The following is a 22,123-nucleotide window of genomic DNA, read 5'->3' on the forward strand; positions in this document are numbered from 1 at the left end:
AGGCTATGGTTTTTCCAGTGGTCATGTATGGATGTGAGAGTTGGACTGTGAAGAAGGCTGAGCCCTGAAAAATTGATGCTTTTGAACCGTGGTGTTGGAGAAGACTCTTGAGAGTCCCTTGGACTGCAAGGAGATCCAACCAGTCCATTCTGAAGGAGATCAGCCCTGGGATTTCTTTGGAGGGAATGATGTTAAAGCTGAAACTCCAGTACTTTGGCCACCTCATGTGAAAGTTGACTTATTGGAAAAGATTCTGATGCTGGGAGGGATTGGGGGCAAGAGGAGAAGGGGACGACAGAGGATGAGATGGCTGGATGGCATCACTGACTCGATGGACGTGAGTCTGAGTGAACTCCAGGAGTTTGTGATGGACAGGGAGGCCTGGTGTGCTGCTATTCATGGGGTCGCAAAGAGTCGGACACAACTGAGCGACTGAACTTAACTGACTGAACTGAGCTGTGCTCTGACTACATCTTAAATTTTACTCATTGCCTTGGATATGATCCTTCGGGATACAAGGAACAAACCCACCCAAATAGCTTAAACCAGAGGCAGTCCAGAGATGTCTCAGAACTTAATGGCATACACAGTTGGGATCAGGAATCAGAACAGTAGAAATGCTTATTATACACAGTTGGAATCAGTAATCAGAGCAGTAGAAATGCTTATTATAAGCTCCCAAGTTTACTTCTCTTTTCAAGAGAAGAACCAAACTAAGGATGGAATCTCTTAGTCCCAATTACACATTCTTAAGAAAGGGCTTAGCATGGACCAAATGTTCACCGGACTCCAGTGAACCATAACCATAAGGTTACAGTCTGCAAGCCAGGTGGCCAAGAGCCTTCCCTGTGCTGTATGGATGGCACAGAAGGGCAACTCCCAGGGAACGGGAGAGATTTAAGATAGTCACACTCATAGGTGCTACTGAATTTATCAGTTGCTGCACATGCATTTAGAGGATCTGAAACCTCTGCCTTTTTACCCAGCAGCTTCTTCATATCTTCTGCTTCCTTCACTTACCTTTCTCCAGGTCTTTCCTGGCTTCTTATTCAACTTGCTGATCTCACCATAGCCAGTTGTGAATATATTCTCAGCAGATACCCTGGCTTCCCCCACTTAAGAAAGTGAGCTTTGTAGATAAGGTGCATTTTTTCTTCATTTGTTTGTCTGTTTATCTGGAAGGAATTAAAAAATAGGACTATCCTATGTAACATAGCATCTCTCTAGTAGGCTTATGGTTCAGTGATGTGTCCTGCCCCAGCTAGTGGGAAATAGTGGTGAATTCGGGTATCGTGAAACTTCAGCAGCCTGGGCAGTGCATCCTGCCCTTGCTGAGACCTTTACGTTCTCTTGTTACAGGAACATGACATAGAAACAGCTCACGGTATGGTCCACGTCACTATCAGAGGCCTGCCGAAGGGAAACAGACCGGTCATTCTAACATACCATGACATTGGCCTCAATCGTATGTATTTGATTTTATACTGTTCCTTTTTGTTATAACACATAATCTTTGTATATTTTTTAAAAACACAGAAGAGACCCCAGTATTCTAATAGAACATAGGTTTTCTCCTCTCTGCCTTATCCTCGTTGCTACTTGTGTTAATGGCAGAATTGAAGTTCCTGGGAAGTATGCAGCTAAGTGCATTTTGGGGAATACTGGGATTTTATCTCATTTTGTGTCACATCTGCTAAAGGGCTGAAGATTATATGATAGACTGGTTAAGAAAGTAGGGTTGAAGTCAGTTGTTTGTTTTTTTAATTAATACTCTGGGTTTTTTCATATTTCAGATTAGAAAATTCAGAATTTGAGCTTAACTTTGTTATGAGCCCTTCAATGAGTTAGTAGAAGTATCCTTGCTATAGCCTTTCCCTGATGACTCTAAATGGACCTTTCTAGGTGGTAACATAAGATTCTGGCCCTAGCCCCGGGTCCACGGAATCTGCATTACATGTGTTTCTTTCACACTCCTCTGGCTATCAGAGGTGACCTGCATTTGAAGTTACAATCTAGTGCTGGAGCTTTTGAAAAGGAATTTAAGCAGTAGAAGTTGAAGCAGTAACCCTCCCTGCACCTTAGCAGTTTTGCCATGTGAGAAGTTTTCCACATGGTGAATGTAAGCAACAAGAAACTCACTTTAGCCAGGCCTCCTGGGATATGGTCAGTATCTCTGTATCAGGTAGGGAATAAGATACATGAAAAATGACAGTGTTATGGGTATAAGATTGTTTTGTGAAACACCAGGATTGGCTTCCACTCTGTAGATGTTCTGTAGAATTGAGGACTAATTAAATGTTCTTTTCAAGCCGTTGAGACGTCTGGTAGTCAGCCTTTAGGGCAGCTTGAGTCAGACAGTTGTTCAGATACTTGATTCTAGTGAAATAGTGATTTAAAAGGAGTAAGAGAGGACGATGATATGGAATTGATTGAATAGAGGAAAAGTGAGACGAAATGAAGAGCTTGTGACTTTTGAATGTTTTGTTGTTACAGACAAATCCTGTTTCAATGCGTTCTTTAACTTTGAGGACATGCAGGAGATCACCCAGCACTTTGCTGTCTGTCATGTGGATGCCCCAGGCCAACAGGAAGGTGCACCCTCCTTCCCAACTGGGTAAGGCCACGAGCAAGACCCTTCTGGAAAACAGGCACTCAGAGCAAAGCTCCAGTGGGAGCACTAGCCATGTGCTTCCCTCCAAGCTGGTTTTAGCACAGCCTGCAGGTTATACTTAACCAACCGTCCAGTTGCTTTCTCTCTTCACTCTGGGAGAACTGTCATGGACAGTCTATTCAGGAAGACTATATGTTTTCCCATATCCAGGATTGGCCCTCCATAAATGGGAGCCAATCACAAGACAGTCATGTCTGGAACACCCACTTCTTACTGTCTTCTGTCTGTCCCTTTCTTCATCTGTTTTAAACCTGTCATTTTTCCCCCTCGTGGAACTCACAACTCCCTTTAGACCCAAAACTCAGATTTCTCTGAGCTTCCTGAGAGCACCTCGCCAGCCTGATCTTCAGTCCGGTGACAGGAATTTGAATATCAGTGTAATCATTTATTCAGAGAAGCTGCAGCGTCAGATAGACGTGCGTTTGACCAAACATGCACGTGGAGCTCTCAGCCTCATCTGCTTTGCGTGGCGGAGCTCCAGTCTCCCTGACTCTTCCCTGGACAGTGTAATTATGGAGGAGACCTTGGGGGAGGAGTGAAACCACAAGCTGTGGAATGCTCATCCTTCCCCTCTTTGCTTATCTTCAGAGCTGCCTTTGCCAGTGATTGCTGTGAAGTAGACCATTGCAGACAAATAGCAGCTAACATTTACACCGTACTCAAGACAGTAATCTTGAACATTGCGTTACATTCTTAACCCATTTAATGCTTAAAACCCTATGGGATAGGTTTACTATTATTCCCATTTTACAGGTGAGGATACTAAGGTCCAAAGATATTATGTACTTTGTCCAAGCCTACATAACAAATAAGTAGCAGAGCTGGGATTTTAACGCAGGCAGTCTGGCTCCAGAATCTGTTATTCACTATGTCCAAGCCATTTCTGTCCCTTAAACACAAACTGGCCAGTGACCAGTTTATATCCAGCAAAATTTAGACACAGTTCCTTTTTTCTGTTTTATGCACAAATGGTTCAAAAGCATGCCAGTGCTTGAAGTGTTTCAAGCAGAGGCAGGCTGACATCTCTGTCAAATGTAGAGCAGAACTGCCACATATGTAGGAAGCTGTCTTAAGATCTCTTTCATCTTTGATGCTGCAGTTTATGTGGACACTCCCTACTTTTCTTGGATTCTTGGTCTGAGTCAGTTTTGGGCTTGCTTGACCATCTTAGGATCCAGTGACTTAGATCAGGAACCAAATTCAAAAGCAAATAATAAAGTAGCTGGGTTATTCTATGCCTAAGTGAACAAATCAGCCTTCATGATAAGAGCCCAGGATTTGTGACCAAGCGCCCTAGGCCCAGTAAATGTTTGTTTACTATTGCGCTTAGCTGCCTAAACATAAGCAGCAAGCCAAAAGCCACTTCCTGAGTTGACTCTTAACTGGTAGAAGTTTACTGAACCTGAACCCCAATTGAAGTGGTTATTTGGGGATTAGAAATACCTAAGAACTCTGCAGGCTTCCCTTGTGGCTCAGCTGGTAACGAGTCCGCCTGCAATGCAGGAGACCAAGATTTGATCCCTGGATTGGGAATATCCCCTGGAGAAGGGAAAGGCTACCCACTCCGGTATTCTGGCCTGGAGAATTCCATGGACTAGTCCATGGGGTCTCAAAGAGTTGGACACGACTGAGCGACTTTCACTTTCAAGAACTCTGTACTTTTCTAATTGTTCTAGTAATTGGGAATTGTTGAGTGCATTCCAATTCAGGAGGTATCCTTCTGGATTTCAGGTACCAGTACCCAACCATGGATGAGCTGGCCGAAATGCTGCCTCCTGTTCTCACCCACTTAAAGTGAGTTCATTCTGTAGTTCTTCCATGTGGTTTTTGTTTTTCAAAAAAACACTTTTTTTTGCTATGTGTCTGATCTGGGTGCTATGATGGTAATCAAAACAGTATGGTCACTACCCTTATGGAGTGTGAAGCTTACATTTTGATATGGAAAATAATTAACAACAGGGAAACAAACAAATAGTCACGGCTTACATTGCTGTAGAAGAAATCAGTAGGGATGTGTGATAGAGAATAAAAGCAGGCTCTACCAAATATGGCTAACTGAGGAATACCTCTCTAAGGAGTCCTTTAGGTTAAGACCTGGAGGGTAAAAAGGAGTTACCTAAATAGAGAGCCAGGACAAGAGGATTCCAGACGGAAGGAATATGTCCAAAAGGCCTGACCCAAGTGAACAAGTGGGAGAAAAGCATAAGGTGATATTTGAGAACTAAAACAAGAACCAGATTACACAGATCTGACAGATCAGGTGAGACTTCGGGATTTTATTCAAAAGGCAAAGAAAAACACTGAAGAGTTTTATGCAGGGGAGTGTATCTGATTTAGTCTTTTAAAATGATCACTCTAAATATGTAAACTGCACATCAATAAAGCTGTTTGCATTCTTCTTTTAATTACTCTAAAGACTTCCCTAGCAATCCAGTGGTTAAGATTCCATGCTTCCAACACTAGGGGCATGGGTTCGATCCCTCGTCATGAAACTTAAGATCCTGCATGCTGCATGGCACAGCCAAAGATAAATAAATTAAACACTGCCAAAAGGAACCTTTAAAAAAAAAAAAGATTAGCTGTGGAGAGAATCTCCACAGGTTTAAAGAGGGGTAAAAGAGAAAAAGCAGGGGACCAGTTAAACTATTACAACAATCAGGCAAGTGATGTTGATAGCTTGGCACTAGATGCCTCCCAGAGGATGGAATGGAGGAGAAGGCAGATGGAAGGACTGTGAAGGTGACTATAGGACTTGCTGATGGGTTGGGTGTGGAGGTGATAGGAGAGTGAGCTGTCAAGGATGACTCCCATGTTTTAGTCATACTTCACATAATCTTTAAAATCAACTTAGAAGTTATCATATCCTTGTTTTATAGATAGGGAACCCAGGCTTGGGAAGTTAATGAAACCTAACCAAATTCTCCATCTAGTAAGCATCAGAGCCAGATTTGAATCCAGTTGTATTTTTCCCATTATGCCATGCTCCCTTCAAACGAGTTAACCCTATTCATATTGGTGTGTTCCATTTACAGTCTGAAAAGCATCATTGGGATTGGGGTTGGAGCTGGAGCTTACATCCTCAGCAGATTTGCAGTAAGTACATGGAGGATTAGTCTCAACACCCTTAAGGCACTGCCTAGGTCACAGCTCTTACTGCTGTGTTAAATGAGAAGGAACTGTCATGGATCTTATGTCTGTTTTTCTATAAATTGTGTCCACAGATACTAGTTTGTATAAAGCCTTGCTTTGTACTTCTAGCACCTAAAAAAATAAGAGATGCGGGCAGGATATCATCAATAAAAAATAACTCTCAGAGAACATTTAAAGTGGAATTTCTTACAGCCATTAAAATTTTATAAGACGAGCTTATGATACATAATTCACATATATTATAACCTTAACAAAGAGGTTAGAATACAGATGCAGGTAAAAGTTTGTCATAGGCATAGGAAAGAACTGGAAGAAAACATACCAAAATGCTAAGATTGATGATGTGTAATTAGATAATAATGAGATTTTTTTTCCTGCTCTTCATTATTTCTGTTTTATCACATTTTCTATAATGAGCATAATCAGAGGGGAAAAAGTAAGCTGGGAAGTTTTTAGTTTACATAGAAATGTTCTTACTGATTTTTCCAAATGCCTCCTGGGTGATAGGACAATCTTCTGAGGGTGGTATTACCTCTTCATGTGGTAACAAAACAAGAAGTTGCTATTGAGGACAGTCTAAGCTTTAACAGCCCCTTATGTCATGTAGTCCCAAGGGTACTGCCCAGGAGGGTAGACCCACCCTGAGCTAAACAGCTGTGGAGATAGCTGTGGACATCCTCTGCTGTGGAAATAAAAACCATCTCCCCCATAGATCCTTGCAAGGCAAGGTCATTTGATGGCAGTTTAGGAAGCTGGTTTTTCTACATGCTGAGTTAGATTTATGGAGCTGTTTTTCTAAATATCCTCCCTAGCACCTCTCTGACCTTTTTTTAAAATCTGAGACATCCATGCCTAGGAAGAGTTGACTAACTACACTCCAGTAGTTTTAGAAGAAGCTGAGAATGGGGCTCTCATGCTGTTGTCTTTGTCTCGTTTCAGCTCAATCACCCAGAGCTTGTGGAAGGTCTTGTGCTCATTAACGTTGACCCTTGTGCTAAAGGCTGGATTGACTGGGCAGCTTCCAAAGTAAGACCAAACAGTATCCATTGGCTCATCCCTTAGTCCCTTCTCAAAATGGCTTATCTGTTTTTTTTATTTTTTCATTCATACAGTTAAGGGCAAGAAGTCTTAAATATACAGCTTGATATGAATATTTACACATGTAATCACCACTCAGTCAATATACAGAATATTTCCAACTCTGCTCTTAATGCTTCCTCCCTTTCCCAAAAAGGAACCATTATTCTGATTTCTGTCACCATAGATTGATTTTGTATATTCAGAATAATGGAAGGTGTGTTCTTTCATATCTTGCTTCTTTCATTCATCATTGTCTATGAGTCTCAGTCATGAATGGAATACTATGCAACTGAAAAATTATGGGTTTTTTTGTTGTAGGGAAATGAGAAAATTCTCATGCTTAAGAAACATAAAATTTTTAAAAATACATATATGCATAAGAAAAGAAGGAAAATGCTACTAATAGTTACATCTTTGGTTGGTAGCATTAAAGACAATTCTTATTTTTATTTTATATATTCTATATTTTCCTAATTTTGCTTTGCTTTTATAGTTATTTTAAAATATTAAGCTGTTCCATCTACCAGCAGACCAGATTCTGAAAAGTTTATCTATTCTTCCCCACCTTTAACTTGCAGAGAAATGATGTATTTCCTAGCTTTGGATGAAATACATTAACATTGCTTTTGCCAGATATTATGGAAATTCTTTCTTACAGCTGACTTCAAATTTGTTCTAATTCCTATCTAGTATGTGGGTACATTAAAACTTAAATGAACACTCTTAATAACGTGATGAATATTAAATAGGTTATTAAATGATGAAATAGGTTATTAGTTGTAATTATCTTTAATTTACAACCTGTGGATCATTGATAACCCAGGTGAAGATTTCTGGGCTTCTTTCTTACTCCGTCTTTCTGGGACTACCTGATCCTGCTCCACCCATATCCGCGTCTGTCTGCCTTATCTCATCTTCTCCATCTCCACCCCCAACTCAGTACTTTGCCTCTGCGCCAAGTCCACAGTAGGAACTGAGCTTAAAATCAACAGAGAAGGTTTAAGGGAAATCAGCAACATAATGTGAGTTGGAAATTTTTCTGAAAATAGACTAACAGGCTGCAGATCTACACAGATTGATGCATTTATTAGACGGTGATGTGCATAGCTTTGACGTGGGGAAAATTAAAAGAAAAGCTTTCAAAACGCCAGAACATTCTGTAAACATAGCAGTTTCCTCCCACTCCTTGAAATGAAGATAGCAAAAACTAGAGGAAAGAAAAAAAAAATTGCTTTTTCTTTTGGATGACTTGGGAGTAGTTGTAAGTCTATCTTATTAAGCATAAACCCAGTGTAAATGCAGAAACACAGGTAGAAATTAAGTAGCTATAGCAGTGAGCTCCGAGTCCCACATTCTCAAAGAAGTAACAGCCAGCATTTCTTCTAGCCACCTATTTCAAAGTGGGCCATATTATTACCCTAGAAGGAAGGTTTTGTTTTTTCCTGACTTCTTTCTTGTTCTCAGATTTCTTGGGACCACCATCTCACGAAAATGTGTGACACTGAGTTGTGTTTTTTGTGTTTTTAAGCTTAGCATATTTATAAGGAAGTGCACTAATAAAGTGGACAGATTGATAAAATTTTACCCATGCTCACTCTCTTGACACAAAGTTTTTATCTTTTTAGCTCTCAGGCTTGACAACCAACGTTGTGGACATTATTTTGTCTCATCACTTTGGGCAGGTAAGCGCCTGTTCCAGCCAGGAGAGGGGTGTGTTTATTGGCTTTTGTGTAAAGTCTTATTCACCTCAGGAAAGAAAGGGTTCCCTGGAACTCACTTGATTCCAGTGGGTTAACACTTTCAGTGCCGTGGGAGATGCACATGTCGCCCACCAAAGGCCAGTCTTAGGGGAGGGCATTAACTCAGTGCCACCCGGCTCTTGGCGTTTAGAGAGATGAGAGAAGGCAGCTCCCACCCCGCCCCCAACCCGTTCCCTGTAAGCCGCATGCCATCTGTTCCTGTTTGACGACATCACGTGCCTCACCAAGCTTCTTTAGAGCCAGGATGAGGTCTGGAAAGAAGGGTTGCACAGAAATAGAGATTTCAGAGAAAATAAAAAACAAACCAAAAGACACCACAAATGTTAGTGCTAAAAGAACCTTTTGTTCAAATCCCATGTCTTTCTGGTAAAGAAACTGAAGTCTATAGAGGAAATAACAATTATGTGGATAGCTGTTAGGTGAAAGAGGTCAGGACCCCAGTCCTCTTTTCAGAGAGAAAGTTGAGTAACAGAGAATTCCTGTCCCAATTACAGTGTGTTTTTTCTTACATTACCAAAGAATTCTCAGACACCAGCTGGATGTCCTGTAGCTCAGCTCGATGACACGGTCTACCTGAGTATTGGTCAGATCCCGCAGATTAGAGCTGAGTGCCAGTCACTGAGCCACCACCACTGCTCACCCTCCCCCAACTTCAGCCACTCCAGGTGGTCACCTGTGCTTCTGACCAACCAGCTATAGATCAGAGGTTCCAATAGCCCCCTCCTTGGGTCCAATTTGTTCTCTAGAGCTGCTCACAGAGAAACACTATATTTACCAGACTGGCTTATTATAAAAGGACCTAACTCAGGAACAGCTGAGTGAGAGAGATGCACAGAGCAGTTGTATGGAAAGGGGCAGGGAGCTCCCCTGTCCTCTGGAATGCCCTAGTCTCCCAGAGTGGCCATGCACTCCCCAACCTGGAGGCCCTCCCACACCTGTCTTTTGGGGCGTTATGGCGGCTTTGTTACAGACACGTGATTATGTGGCAGTCAATTCAATATTCACCTCCTTTACCCCCCCAACCCCGGAGAGAAGGGCAGGGTAGGGTTGAAAGTTCCAGCCCGCTACTCACAGGGACTGGTTCCATGTAGAAGTTACTTAGGGGCTTTCCTAAAATCCCATCATTAACCAAAAAAAGATTCTTTATCAGTCTCATCGCAAGGTTTTACAAAGCTCTGTGCCAGGAGGGGAATGAAGACCAAGTATATATTTCTTGCTATAAATGACAGCATCACAGGTGACCTATGAAGGAGGGAGGGAATGAATGAGCAATGAGCATGGAGAGCTGTGAGGTGTCTGGAGTTGGGGTGAAAACTCTAAGTAGGAGTAATGCATGCTCAACTGTCGCCTGTGTATTAAAGGAAAATGGTCACTGTGGAGAAAATTAACATTTACTGAGTACTCATTCTGTGTAAAGTACTTTGACAAGTACCTTTTAGGCACAAAAAGGTGGTTCTATTAAACTTATGGAAAAACTGAGGGCCAGAGAGGGAACATAACTTGCTACAGTTGTCCAGCTAGCAAGTGATCTGAATCCAAATCAGGCTCACTCCAAAATCCATAGTTTTTTCTTTCATTGAGATTGTATTTCAGCAAAATTACAAATTCACATATATATATTTTTAACATTTAAAAAATTTTATTTATTTTTGGCCGTGCTGGGTCTCTCTTGCTTTGTGCGGGCTTCCTCTGGTTACAGTGAGTGGGAGCTAGTTTGATGTGGTGCACGGGCTTCTCATTGTGGTGGATTCTCTTGCTGAAGCATGGACTTCAGTAGTTGAAGCACACAGGCTTAGTTTTGCAGCATGTGGCATCTTCCCAGACCAGGGATCAAACCCGTGTCCTCTGCATTGGCAGGCGGATTCTTATCAGTTGTGCCGCCAGGGAAGTCCTCACATACATTTTAGAGCACAGGAGTTCTGCAGGGCTTAATACAAAGAATCTGTTACTCACCCCATTTCTGCCTCTTAGAGGTAACCACTTTAAATCTTTTAGCAGATTCTTTGGGTTTTGCCTCATTAATTAAGGTATTATTTATATATAATAAAGGACACAAATCATAAATACATCTCAGTGACCTTATATACATATACTCATGTCTGTCCATCCTAAGTCACTTTAGTCACGTCTGACTCTTTGTGACCCTATGGAGCCTGGCAGGCTCCTCTGTCCATGGGAGTCTCCAGGCAAGAATACTGGAGTGGGTTGCCATTCCCTTCTCCAGGGCATCTTCCTGACCAGGGACTGAATCCGAATCCCTTGTGTCTCCTGCGTTGGCAGGCAGGTTCTTTACCACTAGCACCACCTGGGAAGCCCATTCTCTCATGTGACCACCACCGAATCAAGATGGGGAACATTTCTGTCATCTCAAGAAGGTTCCCTCGTGCCCTTTCCTAATCACTAATTCCCCTCCCCAAACAAGTATTCACTGTTCTGTTACCTCTATAGATTATCTTGCCTGTTCTTGAACTTCATATAAATGTAATTACATAGTGTACACTCTAATGGGCCCAGCTTCTTTTGCTCAGTATAGTCTTTGAGATTCGAACTTGTCTTCCTATGTATCAGTAGTTCATTCTTAGATTCTGTGTAGCAGTCCATTGTTATATGTCATGAATGTTCCTATGAGCATTTGGGTTATTTCCAATATTTTGCTTTTGTTTTGCTATTATGAATAAAGCTTCTGTGGACAGTCTTCAGTCAGTTCAGTTCAGTCGCTCAGTCATGTCTGACTGTTTGCGACCCCATGGACTGCAACATGCCAGGCTTCCCTATCCTTCACCAACTCCCAGAGATTTCTCAAACTCATGTCCATCGAGTCAGTGATGCCATCCAACCATCTCATCCTCTGTTGTCCCCTTCTCCTTGTGCCTTCAGTCTTTCCCAGAATCAGGGTTTTTTCCAGTGACTCAGTTCTTTACATCAGGTGGCCAAAGTGTTGGAATTTCAGCTTCAGCATCAGTCCGTCTAATGAATATTCAGGACTGATTTCCTTTAGGATTGACTGGTTTGATCTCCTTGCAGTCCAAGGGGCTCTCAAGAGGCTTCTCCAACACCCTAGTTCCAAAGCATCCGTTCTTCGGTGCTCAGCTTTCTTTATGGTCCAGCTCTCACATCCATACATGACTATTGGAAAAACCATAGCTTTGACTAGACAGACTTTTGTCAGCAAAGTAATGTCTCTGCTTTTTAATATGCTGTCTAGGTTGGTCATAGCTTTTGTTCGATTGAAGAAAAAACTTTTCTTCTGTGAACATTCTTACATGTGTCTTTTTGGACATAAATGTCCATGTGTCCTTGCCTCTATCTCTCTAAACATGCATGTATTTCCACCTGTTGGTTTTTCAGTTGTAGGCATTATCTTTGGCATTCCATTATGAAAGATGATTTCTCATATTCACACATACACCCATGCCATGACCCTCGTTTATGTTCTCTACTACTCCATCCTTCCAATATAACATGCTTTGGATTAGATAAATTTTCAGCATTTATACTAGCATGTAAATGTTATTCAGAGCTGAGCCGTGACAGATTTCTTTTTCTGTACATTTCTCCTTTACCAAGTGACAGTGTTAGAATTTTTAAATAAAGGATTCCAGGGGGACACTGTAGGGTGATAGTGGCAGGAGCACAGCCTTTTTTATTTATTTTTTCTTTTTGCTGCACTGCACGAGGGGCTTTTGTTCAGGGATTGAACTCTCACCCCTACAGTGAAAACACAGGCTTAAACTGGACTGCCAAGGACACTCCTGTTCTGCCTTTTAAAAATATTTAAGCACAAGAGTCAAGACTTGCCATACAGAAGATCTGTTGACACTCATCTCAGCCTCCTTCAGGTCACACTTTCTCCATCTTATGGGCTTTTCCAGGGTCCAGTCAGGGGACAGAAGCTACATGCTTTGAGTAGAGAAAATTTCATGTAATACATCAATTAGTAGAAGGTGGCTTACTTCTTCAAGAGGTGAAAAAGGACTTTGAGGTGTCCAAAAGTAGCAGGTGGAAAAACAGCAGCTACTCCTAGGCTGAGGGGAGGAGAAGCGGGGGGGGGGACAGAGAATATGATGGTTGGATGGAATCACCAACTCAACGGACATGAATTTGGGCAAACTCCAAGAGGTAGTGAAGGACAGGGAAGCTTGGTGTGCTGCAGTGCGTGGGGTTGCAAAGAGTTGGATACGACTTAGCTACTGAACGACTCTTAGTCCAAGGGAATGTGGACACTGAAGGAACTGAGGAGTTGAGCCCCCACCAGCACACCTAAGAGACGCCTGTTCATGGGAGGAATGGTTTCCACAGAAAGCACAGCTGGCCAGCTGTGAAGAAACTTGCCCAGAGGGTAAGGGCCCTAACTTGTCCACAGAGCCATTCACCAGATGGGGGAGACAGTTGTCCAAAATAAGGTCTGAACAGCTGCAGAAGCTACAGAAACTGCAGTTGGATGGGAAGAACCTGAGCCTAGGATGTGGTGACAGCTAGTCTATGAGAATTCTTGAGACCTTGGGCCAGTGGCTCCTGTGCTAAATTTTAAACAAAGGACTGGCAAACAGAGAATGTTTTTATTTTTTGCCTGTGCTGGGTCTTTGTTGCTTAGTGTAGGCTCTTCACTGGGGCTCACAGGCTTTCTCTAGTTTCCGCTCACAGGTTTAATTGCCCCACGGCATTTGGGATCCTGGTTTCCTCAGGGATTGAACCCACATACCCTGCTTTGGAAGGCGGGTTCTTAATTGCTTGACCTTCAGGGAAGTCCCTGTCTTATACCTTTTCTTTTTTTTACTATTTATTTATCTGGCTGCTTCGAGTCTTAGTTGTGGCCTGTGGGATCTTTGTTACATCCTGCAGATCTTTTGTTCCGGCATGTGGACTCTGCATGTAGCACACAGACTTTGTTGCTCCTTGGCGTGCGGGATTCTAGTTCCCTGACAGGGATCGACCACCTCCCCTGCATTGCAAGGCAGATTCTTAACCACTGGAACACCAGCAAAGTCTCTCTCTTAACTTTCTTAATGGTGTCCTTTGAAGCACAGTTTTTATTTATTTTATTTATTTGGGTTTAACCTAATGAAAGTATCTTTTTGTTTTGTTTCATTTCATTTTTATTGGGGTATAGTGTTGATATACAATGTTGTGGTAGTTTCAGGTATACAGCGAAGTGAATCTTGTTACATACATGTATCTATGTATCCACTCTTTTTTAGATTCTTTTCCCATACAGCCTATTACAGAGTATTGAGTAGAGTTCCCTATGCTATACAGTAGGTCTTTATTAGTTACCTATTTTATATACTCCAATACTTTGGCCACCTCATGCGAAGAGTTGACTCATTGGAAAAGACCCTGATGCTGGGAGGGTTTGGGGGCAGGAGGAGAAGGGGACAATAGAGGATGAGATGGCTGGATGGCATCACCAACTCAATGGACATGAGTTTGGGTGAACTCCGAGAGTTTGTGATGGACAGGGAGGCCTGGTGTGCTGTGATTCATGGGGTCGCAAAGAGTCGGACACAACTGAGTGACTGAACTGAACTTTATATATAATAGAAGTGTGTGTGTCAGTCCCAGTCTTCCAATTTATCTGTTCGCCATGCCTTGCCCCTGGTAACCAGTTTATTTTCTACATGAAACACAAAAGGTTTTAATTTTGATGAAGTCCAGGCTGTTTTTTCTCTTGTTGCTTGTACTTTTGGTGTTGCATCTAAGAAACCATCACTTAATCCAAAGTCATGAAGATTTACAACTATCCTTTCTCTTTAGAGTTTTACAGTTATAGCTCTTAATATTTAGGTCTATGGTCTATTTTAAGATAATTTTTTGTACTTAGTGTGAAGTTGGAGTCTAACTCCATTCCTTTGAAAATCCAATTTTCCTAGTACCATTAAAAAAAAGACTTTTCTTTGTCCAATGAGTTGTCTGGGTTCCCTTGTTGAAAACTAGTTGGCCGTAAATGTAAGGATTTATTTTGGAAGGCTCATTTTTATCTCCCTGATATTTGTCTGGCCTTATGCCATATCACAAAAGGCCTTCCCAGGTGGTGCAGTGGTAAAGAACTGCCTGCCAGTGCAGGAGATGCAAGAGACACCATTTTGATCCCTGGGTTGGGAAGACCCTGTGGAGAAGGAAATGGCAACCCGCTCCAGTATTCTTGCCTAGAAAATTCCATGGACAGAGAAGCCTGGCGGGCTACAGTGCATGGGGCTGCAAAGAGTTGAACACAGTTGGGCAAATGAGCACGCACACACACATACCCATACCACAGTATCTTGAAAACTATAATGATTTCGGTAAAGTAAGAACATCCTCACAATATATACATGTTGTGTGTTTAATTAAAAATGTGTGCAGCCACAGACAAGAGGTTGTCACAAGGCTGATGAGTTCATTTAAAATTTAAACAAGTGAGTGCATGTATTACTCTTACTGCTTTGAAATGGAAGCATGTAAGGTTTCTATACATTAATAATCTCATCTTCAGTAATAAAAATACAACGATAACCCCTTTTTATCTGTCAGATTAGCAGAAGTCAAAAAGAGTGATCATTTGTACTAGCAAGGGTGTGGGGAAACAGTATGAATAAATGAGAAGGCCCCATATGTCCTGATAAGGAGTGACCTCAGTGCAGAATAGTATGTCTAGCACACTACAGTTTGTGTTCTAAAGAAATGTGAGTGATGGTGTGCAATTTACACAGAACAGCTTTTCCTCGGGTGTTCCATTAGCACTTAAGCCAGTTTTACCCCTTTTATACCAGTGTTACCTCTGCCCCTTTTTTATCTCAAACTTCTGCTCAAGTTCCTCTTCAGACTTTCAAGGGGAAACTGTAGAGGTCATTTCATCTCTGATTGCGATGCGGTTCATTTGTTGTCCACTTATCTTCATATCTTCAGCATTTATCAAGTTTCCTTGGAATGGCTCCAGTGCCCTTCGTTTCAGGGACACTGTGATTCAGTTATTCTTGGCTCACTTTCCCCATGTAGCAGTGAGAATACTCACACAAGCTCTCCTTACCTCGGTTTCTCCACAAGGCTTGCTGGTGGTGACCTTTGCATACTGCTTCAGATTAACTGACTCTCTCACTACCCCGATACATTTTTTTCCTCCAGTGTAAACCCTTTTCCTTCTGCTTAAAACTGTCCATATTTACTGGTGTATGTGTGTGTCCATATACGTACATATATACTTACATATACAAAAATCTGGCAACTGGTTCTAGTGGCCTCCGAGAAGGCCAGCAAGATAAGGATCATTGGGTATGGGTAGTAAGGAGGGAGATTTTCTTTTTACTGATACACTCTTGTTTCTCTTGAATTTTATACAGGGCTTATAGCCAGTATTTTGCAGTAATTTTATTTATCGCTTTTTGGCTTCACTGGGTCTTCTTTGCTGCATGCAGAAACTGTCTCTAGTTTTAGTGAGCAGGGCTGCTTTCTTGTTGCAGAGCACAGACTCTAGAGCAAGAGCTTAGTAGCTGTAGTACAGGGCTCAGTTGCCCCCCAGCATGTGAAGTCTTCCCAGACCAGGGATTGAACCCGTGTTCCTATCATTGGCAGGCAGACACTGCACCACCAGGGAAGTCCCTGTAATAACTTCAAATGGGACATTATCTATAAAAATTTTAAATCACTACGTGGTATACCTGAAACTAATGTAATATTATAAATAAACTCCACTGCCTCAAAAAAAAAACCCATAATATTGGTAAATGATAAATTGACTTAATCACTAAAATATTAATGGAATGTAATATGCAGTTCTAGAATGCATACTATTAAATAATAGTATATAAATAGATATTACACCCACTATATTGATGAAAACATAGATAAGTTAATGATACAGGTTTATGACTAATAAGAGAAGTGTTACTTTCCATTTAATTTATACTTTACAATTCATATAGCATTTCTTATTTAATCCTTAAAACATCCCTTTCGGGTAACGGGTTGTTATCTTCATTTTACAGACAAGACACTGTCTCTTTGAAAGTGCCAGAACATGAATAAAAGACAAATAAGGAAATTAGGGTTGCAAATGGTGAGAACGCAAACCAAACAAGATAGATTTGTACTGTAGCTCAGAAGTTCACCTGTGTCTTCTTTTCATTGTTCTAGGAAGAGTTGCAGGCCAACCTGGACCTGATTCAGACCTACAGACTGCATATTGCCCAAGACATCAACCAGGAAAACCTACAGCTCTTCCTGGGCTCATATAACGGGTACAGTTGGTTCTGTTCCTTCACTTAAATGCAGACGAAGTCTGAGAAGCTAATGGAAATTTAAGAGAGAATCAGGAGGGGAAGTAAACTGCTTCTTACAGTGTTGTGTGATGGGGTTACTTTCACACTTTGACAACAGTAGAAGAGGAAGAGCTTTCAGATAGATATGAAAACAGCTTTCAAGAGGAATGAATGAACTGAATGCTGTTTCAGGCATATTCACCTACCAGTTGTACTTTTAAGATGTTTTGAGACCAAAAGGACCTAAAAGTTATGTACACACACAAAAACACAATTTGGGTGACACAGAAAAATGCATGTTGAGGATAGAAGGATAGAAGTTTGGGACCTTAATTCAGTCTCTCTCTACTGATATCCTGTCATCAGGCAGAAGTGAAACGTGAACAGTGGTAAATTCTCTTTTGTTTGTGTATTCCCAAAGTTGTCACATTTCCCCCAGTCACTGAGAGAAGCCCAATTCTTATCTTGCATCCAGCTTCTCCAGTGAAAATGTCAGTTCCTTCTAGCTTCCTGGGTATATGGAAAAAGATTGAGGAAATAGGTCAGCTGTAACTTACCCAGACTTACACAGCCAGTAGGAGCAAAGCAAGTTTTGAATCCAGTCTCTAGCTCCTTCCTCTGTATTACAGAGCCTCCTTATTTTTAGCTGAAATCAGAAAGGATATTAAATACTACAATAAACTGTAAGTACCAGGAAAATAGTTCCCCTAAAAGGTTCCCCTTAAGAAATTATTCCTAGGGGCTTCCCTCATGGTCCAGTGGCTGAGACTCCACCCTCCCAATTCCCGGGTCCCGGGTTCGAGCCCTGGTCAGGGAACTAGATCCTGCGTGATGCAACTACAGATCCCACCTGTGGCAACTTAGAAGATCGAAAATCCCATGTGCTGCCACTAAGACCCAGCACAGGCAAATAAATAAAATAAAAACAAATATTAAAAAAAATATTCCTGTAAAGTAATTGGAAAATTAGACACTTAGGACTTGAGGATTTCAACAGCATTGCTGTTAAGTTTTCAAGTTGTCTCCTTTCATCATCCTACTGAGTTCCTTTTTCCTTCTCTGTTCCACTCAGGATGCCACTGATGAGGCTACTTATGAACAAAATCTATAAATAATCTCCTCCCTTGTCAGGTGTGAAGGAAAGATAATTTTCATATTCTTTGATACCTTTGGGTTTTCACATCCAGGAAGTAACCTGAGTTGCCATGATTTTACCTGAAACGTGCATTGTTTCCTTTGTGTCTCTCTAGACGCAAAGACCTGGAGATTGAAAGACCCATTCTGGGACAAAATGATAACAAATCAAAGACGTTAAAGTAAGTCTCGATCTGCCCACTAAGTTGCTAGATATACCTGCCTTTGATAGAAGTTAGTGTCTGTGGAGTCTGTGTGCTCCCAGCTGAGTGTCCTCCTATCTGCCTTCCCCCAGGTGCTCTACTTTACTGGTGGTTGGTGACAGTTCACCCGCAGTTGAGGCTGTGGTAAGTATGTCCTGACACTGTGAAGATGAGTAAGGTGAAATATAATAAGTTGTTTGTAGCACACTGCTGATGTACTGGAAACAGTTGGTAGATACTGCTGCTGCTAAGTCGCGTCAGTCGTGTCCGACTCTGCGACCTCATAGACGGCAGCCCACCAGGCTGCCCGGTCCCTGGGATTCTCCAGGCAAGAACACTGGAGTGGGTTGCCATTCCCTTCTCCAGTGAAAAGTGAAAGTGAAGTCGCTCAGTCATGTCCGACTCCTAGCAACCCCATGGACTGCAGCCTACCAGGCTCCTCTGTCCATGGGATTTTCCAGGCAAGAGTACTGGAGTGGGGTGCCATTGCCTTCTCCGTGGTAGATACTAGGTTTTGTTAATTCTGATTACACATATCAGGTTTGTGCTTTGTTATCCAGTCTGGGAAAATAATTCCTCATTGATCACTCGGTTTCATCAGAAGGGATCAATAGTGCCCAGACTGTTTTATATGGTGCAGTTCATTCGGTGGCAGATAGTACCACTAAATACCATTTGCTTATCATCAGATTTCTGACAACCTTGGCCTTCTGCAGCCACCACAAATCTGGAACTGTTGCAGCTGGCTGGAAGGTTGCTGAGAGCCTGCGTACTTTTCTCTACCTCTTTCTCAAGCACATAGCACATTGGTAAAAATAATATGTGTTCATCGTAAAAAATTGGTAAATAGAAGGACAGGAGGAAAAAAATCACGATCCCGAAGACAAGCCACCATGTTTTTCTTCAACATAGATATTGTTGTTTAATCACTAAGTCATGTCCAACTCTTTTGTGACCCCATAGACGGTAGCCTGCCAGGCCCCCCTATCCATGGGATTTCCCAGGCAAGAATACTGGAGAGGGTTGTCATTTCCTTCTCCAGGGGATCTTCCTGACCCAGGGATCCAACTCGTATCTCCTGTATTGGCAGGCAGATTCTTTATCACTGAGCCACGAGGGAAGCCCCACAGCATAGATTGGATGATACTAAATATACAAGTTTTAGAGACCTGATTACTTAATGCTGTATACAATTCAGTCTTGTAAATATACCCTTGTTTATATAACTTCATTCTCTTGTTGATTATTTATGATTGTGCACCATTAATAATGTTGCCGTTGAACATCCATACAGAATCTTTGCCTGCATTTTTGATCATTTCCCTGGGATGAGATGGAAATAATGTGTCAAAAATCATATACCTTTGTAAGGTTTTTAATGCCTTTTGCCAGATTCCTTTCCAGAAAAGATAATAACAGTGTGTTGCTGCTGGCAATGTAGGATAGTGTCTGTTGCACAGCATGCTGTTCAGCTTGGACTTTTCAGTTATTAGTAGTTAATTTGGTTAAAAATTAACTACTGTTAACCACTGTTTTAATTTGCACTTCTTTAATTACACATGAAGCTTTCAGTTTTTCATAAGTCATCATTTTCTTGTCTTTCCCACATATATAACGTAACTTAAGTTTCTGCATGAAATGATCTGGTTTTCTTTGGCCACCTTCACTTCTTTAGCTGAAAAGGTGGAGATACATGTTTTTGATAGATCTATCAAAACCATTTTTTCATGACATGTGTATTTGACACAGAAAAATAGTAATGTTTATAGAAAATACCCTTAATGAGAATTTTCTAATGATGCTGAGTTGTCTTTCTAAAATTACATGAACTTAAAGTAATGTTGGACTTTCCTGGTGGCTCAGACGGTAAAGCATCTGTCTACAATGCGGGAGACCCGGGTTCGATCCCTGGGTTGGGAAGATCCCCTGGAGAAGGAAATGGCAATCCACTCCAGGACTATTGCCTGGAAAATCCCATGGACAGAGGAGCCTGTTAGGCTACAGCCCTTGGGGTCGCAAAGAGTTGGACACAACTGAGCAACTTCACTTTATAAAGTAATGTTACCAATCATTTTTCAAGATTGTATAAGTTGGCCATACATATACAGTCTTTTTCTCTTTCTGATTCCATACCTTCAGTGTGTATAGAGAATAACTTCAAAATGCCATCTGTACCACAAACTAGATGCTCTCTCTTCTAGATACATTCAAACCTAACTCCCCTGCCAGAGCCTTTTATCCCCTGAATTGGTAGGGATTTAGAGGGCTGTCCAAGTGTGGAAGAGCAGGAAGAAACTCCACAAGTTCTAGTCTCTAGCTATTCTTGCTTATTCATTCAGTATCATTTTTTGAGCTTCTCCTGTTTGCTCAGTGGGCTTCCCCGCTGGTTCACCAGTAAAGATTTGCCTGCCACGAGATGCAGGTTCAATCCTTGGGTCAATCCCTGGAGGATGAAATATTCTTGTCCAGTATTCTTGTCTGGGAAATCATGGACAGAGGAGCCTGGCTGGCTCCAGGACATGGGGTCGCAAAGGAGTTGGACATACTTAATGACTAAACAACACATATGTGCTCAGTGCTCTGGAGAATATGAAAATGAATAAGATGGAGTCTTAGCAAGATTGCAAGGAGATCAAACCAGTCAATCCTAAAGGAAATCAGTCCTGAATATTCATTGGAAGGACTGATGCTGAAGCTGAAACTCCAGTACTTTGGCCACCTGATGTGAAGAACTGACTCATTGGAAAAGACCCTGATGGGAAAGATTGAAGGCAGGAGGAGAAGGGGACAACAGAGGATGAGATGGTTAGGTAGCAAGACCGATTCAATGGACATAAATTTGAGCAGACTCTGGGAGACAGTGTAGGACAGGGAAGCCTGGCTTGCTGTGGTTCATGGGGTCACAAAGAGTTGTACACGATTGAGCAACTGAACTGAACTGGAGTCTTAGCAGTTGGACCTGGGGAGAAAGTAGACATGTCAAAAACCAACCATTGTTCTTGGCCTACAAGATCCTGAGCCTTCGTCTTAAACAGTTACAGAAATTACAAAGTGATGAACCAAGGAAAAAGTATGTTTTATTATATTAAATACAGACTTAGGAGTCATTCTTCTAGAAGATACTTATTGTATATCTAGTATGTTCTCAGCACTTTGCCTGGCATTTAGGGATCAAGTTTTTACATTCTTCTTTTTTTTTGTTTGGTTGGGCTGGGTCTTAGTTTCTGCGCGCGAGCTTTCTCTAGTTGCAGAGAGCGTGGCTACTCTAGTTGCGGTGCGTGGGCTCCTCTTGTTGTGGACCACAGGCTCTAGGTGCGTGGGTTTCAGTAGTTGTGACACAGGGCTCATTAGTTGTGGCTCATGGGCTCTAGAGCATGGGCTCAGTAGTTATGGCGCACAAGCTTGGTTGCTCTGTGACATGTGGCATCTTCCCAGACCAGGGATTGAACTTGTGTCCCCCGCATTGGCAGGTGGATTCTTACCCAGTGTGCTAACAAGGAAGTCCTACATTCTGCCTTTTAGAGCATATTCTGTAGTAAGGAAACAGGTACATTTGTTTACTTCCTGCATTGGCATTTGTATAAAGAAAAAACCCTGACTTGATGATCCTGGCTTTTAGATCATCCTCTGATTTTAGAAGTTTTGAGTAACCACCCATCAGCCATCCCCAGAGTAAGCATTCAGCTGGATTACTGGTTCTTGCCTAGGTAATTTTCATGGCTTCTTAACTGGCTCGCTGCCTCTGCAGTCTGTCATACAGGCCACTGCTGGTTATTTTCCTGAAACAGTTCACATCCCGTCACCTCAGAAACCCTCTGTGACTTCTTGCCTTCCACAGTCAGCTCAAGTTTTCTCACCCTCTCCCCACAGTGCATCCTCATACCATATACT

General features: G+C 41.9%; 1 protein-coding gene across 2 annotated transcripts in view; it reads left to right on the plus strand.

Moving 5' to 3' along the window:
- The window catches only part of NDRG3 (NDRG family member 3), a 62,500-nt gene that overhangs the window by 32,205 nt on the left and 8,172 nt on the right, over nucleotides 1-22,123 (plus strand). For both annotated transcript variants that reach the window (XM_010829214.1, XM_010829213.1), the window contains 9 exons: nucleotides 1,360-1,465; nucleotides 2,494-2,614; nucleotides 4,403-4,465; nucleotides 5,704-5,764; nucleotides 6,761-6,847; nucleotides 8,527-8,583; nucleotides 16,771-16,874; nucleotides 18,146-18,211; nucleotides 18,325-18,376. In XM_010829214.1, the coding sequence (XP_010827516.1) occupies nucleotides 1,360-1,465; nucleotides 2,494-2,614; nucleotides 4,403-4,465; nucleotides 5,704-5,764; nucleotides 6,761-6,847; nucleotides 8,527-8,583; nucleotides 16,771-16,874; nucleotides 18,146-18,211; nucleotides 18,325-18,376 (717 nt within the window). The remainder of the gene's footprint in view (nucleotides 1-1,359; nucleotides 1,466-2,493; nucleotides 2,615-4,402; nucleotides 4,466-5,703; nucleotides 5,765-6,760; nucleotides 6,848-8,526; nucleotides 8,584-16,770; nucleotides 16,875-18,145; nucleotides 18,212-18,324; nucleotides 18,377-22,123) is intronic.

Source organism: Bison bison, unplaced genomic scaffold (genome assembly GCF_000754665.1).
Source record: "Bison bison bison isolate TAMUID 2011002044 unplaced genomic scaffold, Bison_UMD1.0 scf7180017864500, whole genome shotgun sequence".
Classification (NCBI taxonomy): Eukaryota; Metazoa; Chordata; class Mammalia; order Artiodactyla; family Bovidae; genus Bison; species Bison bison.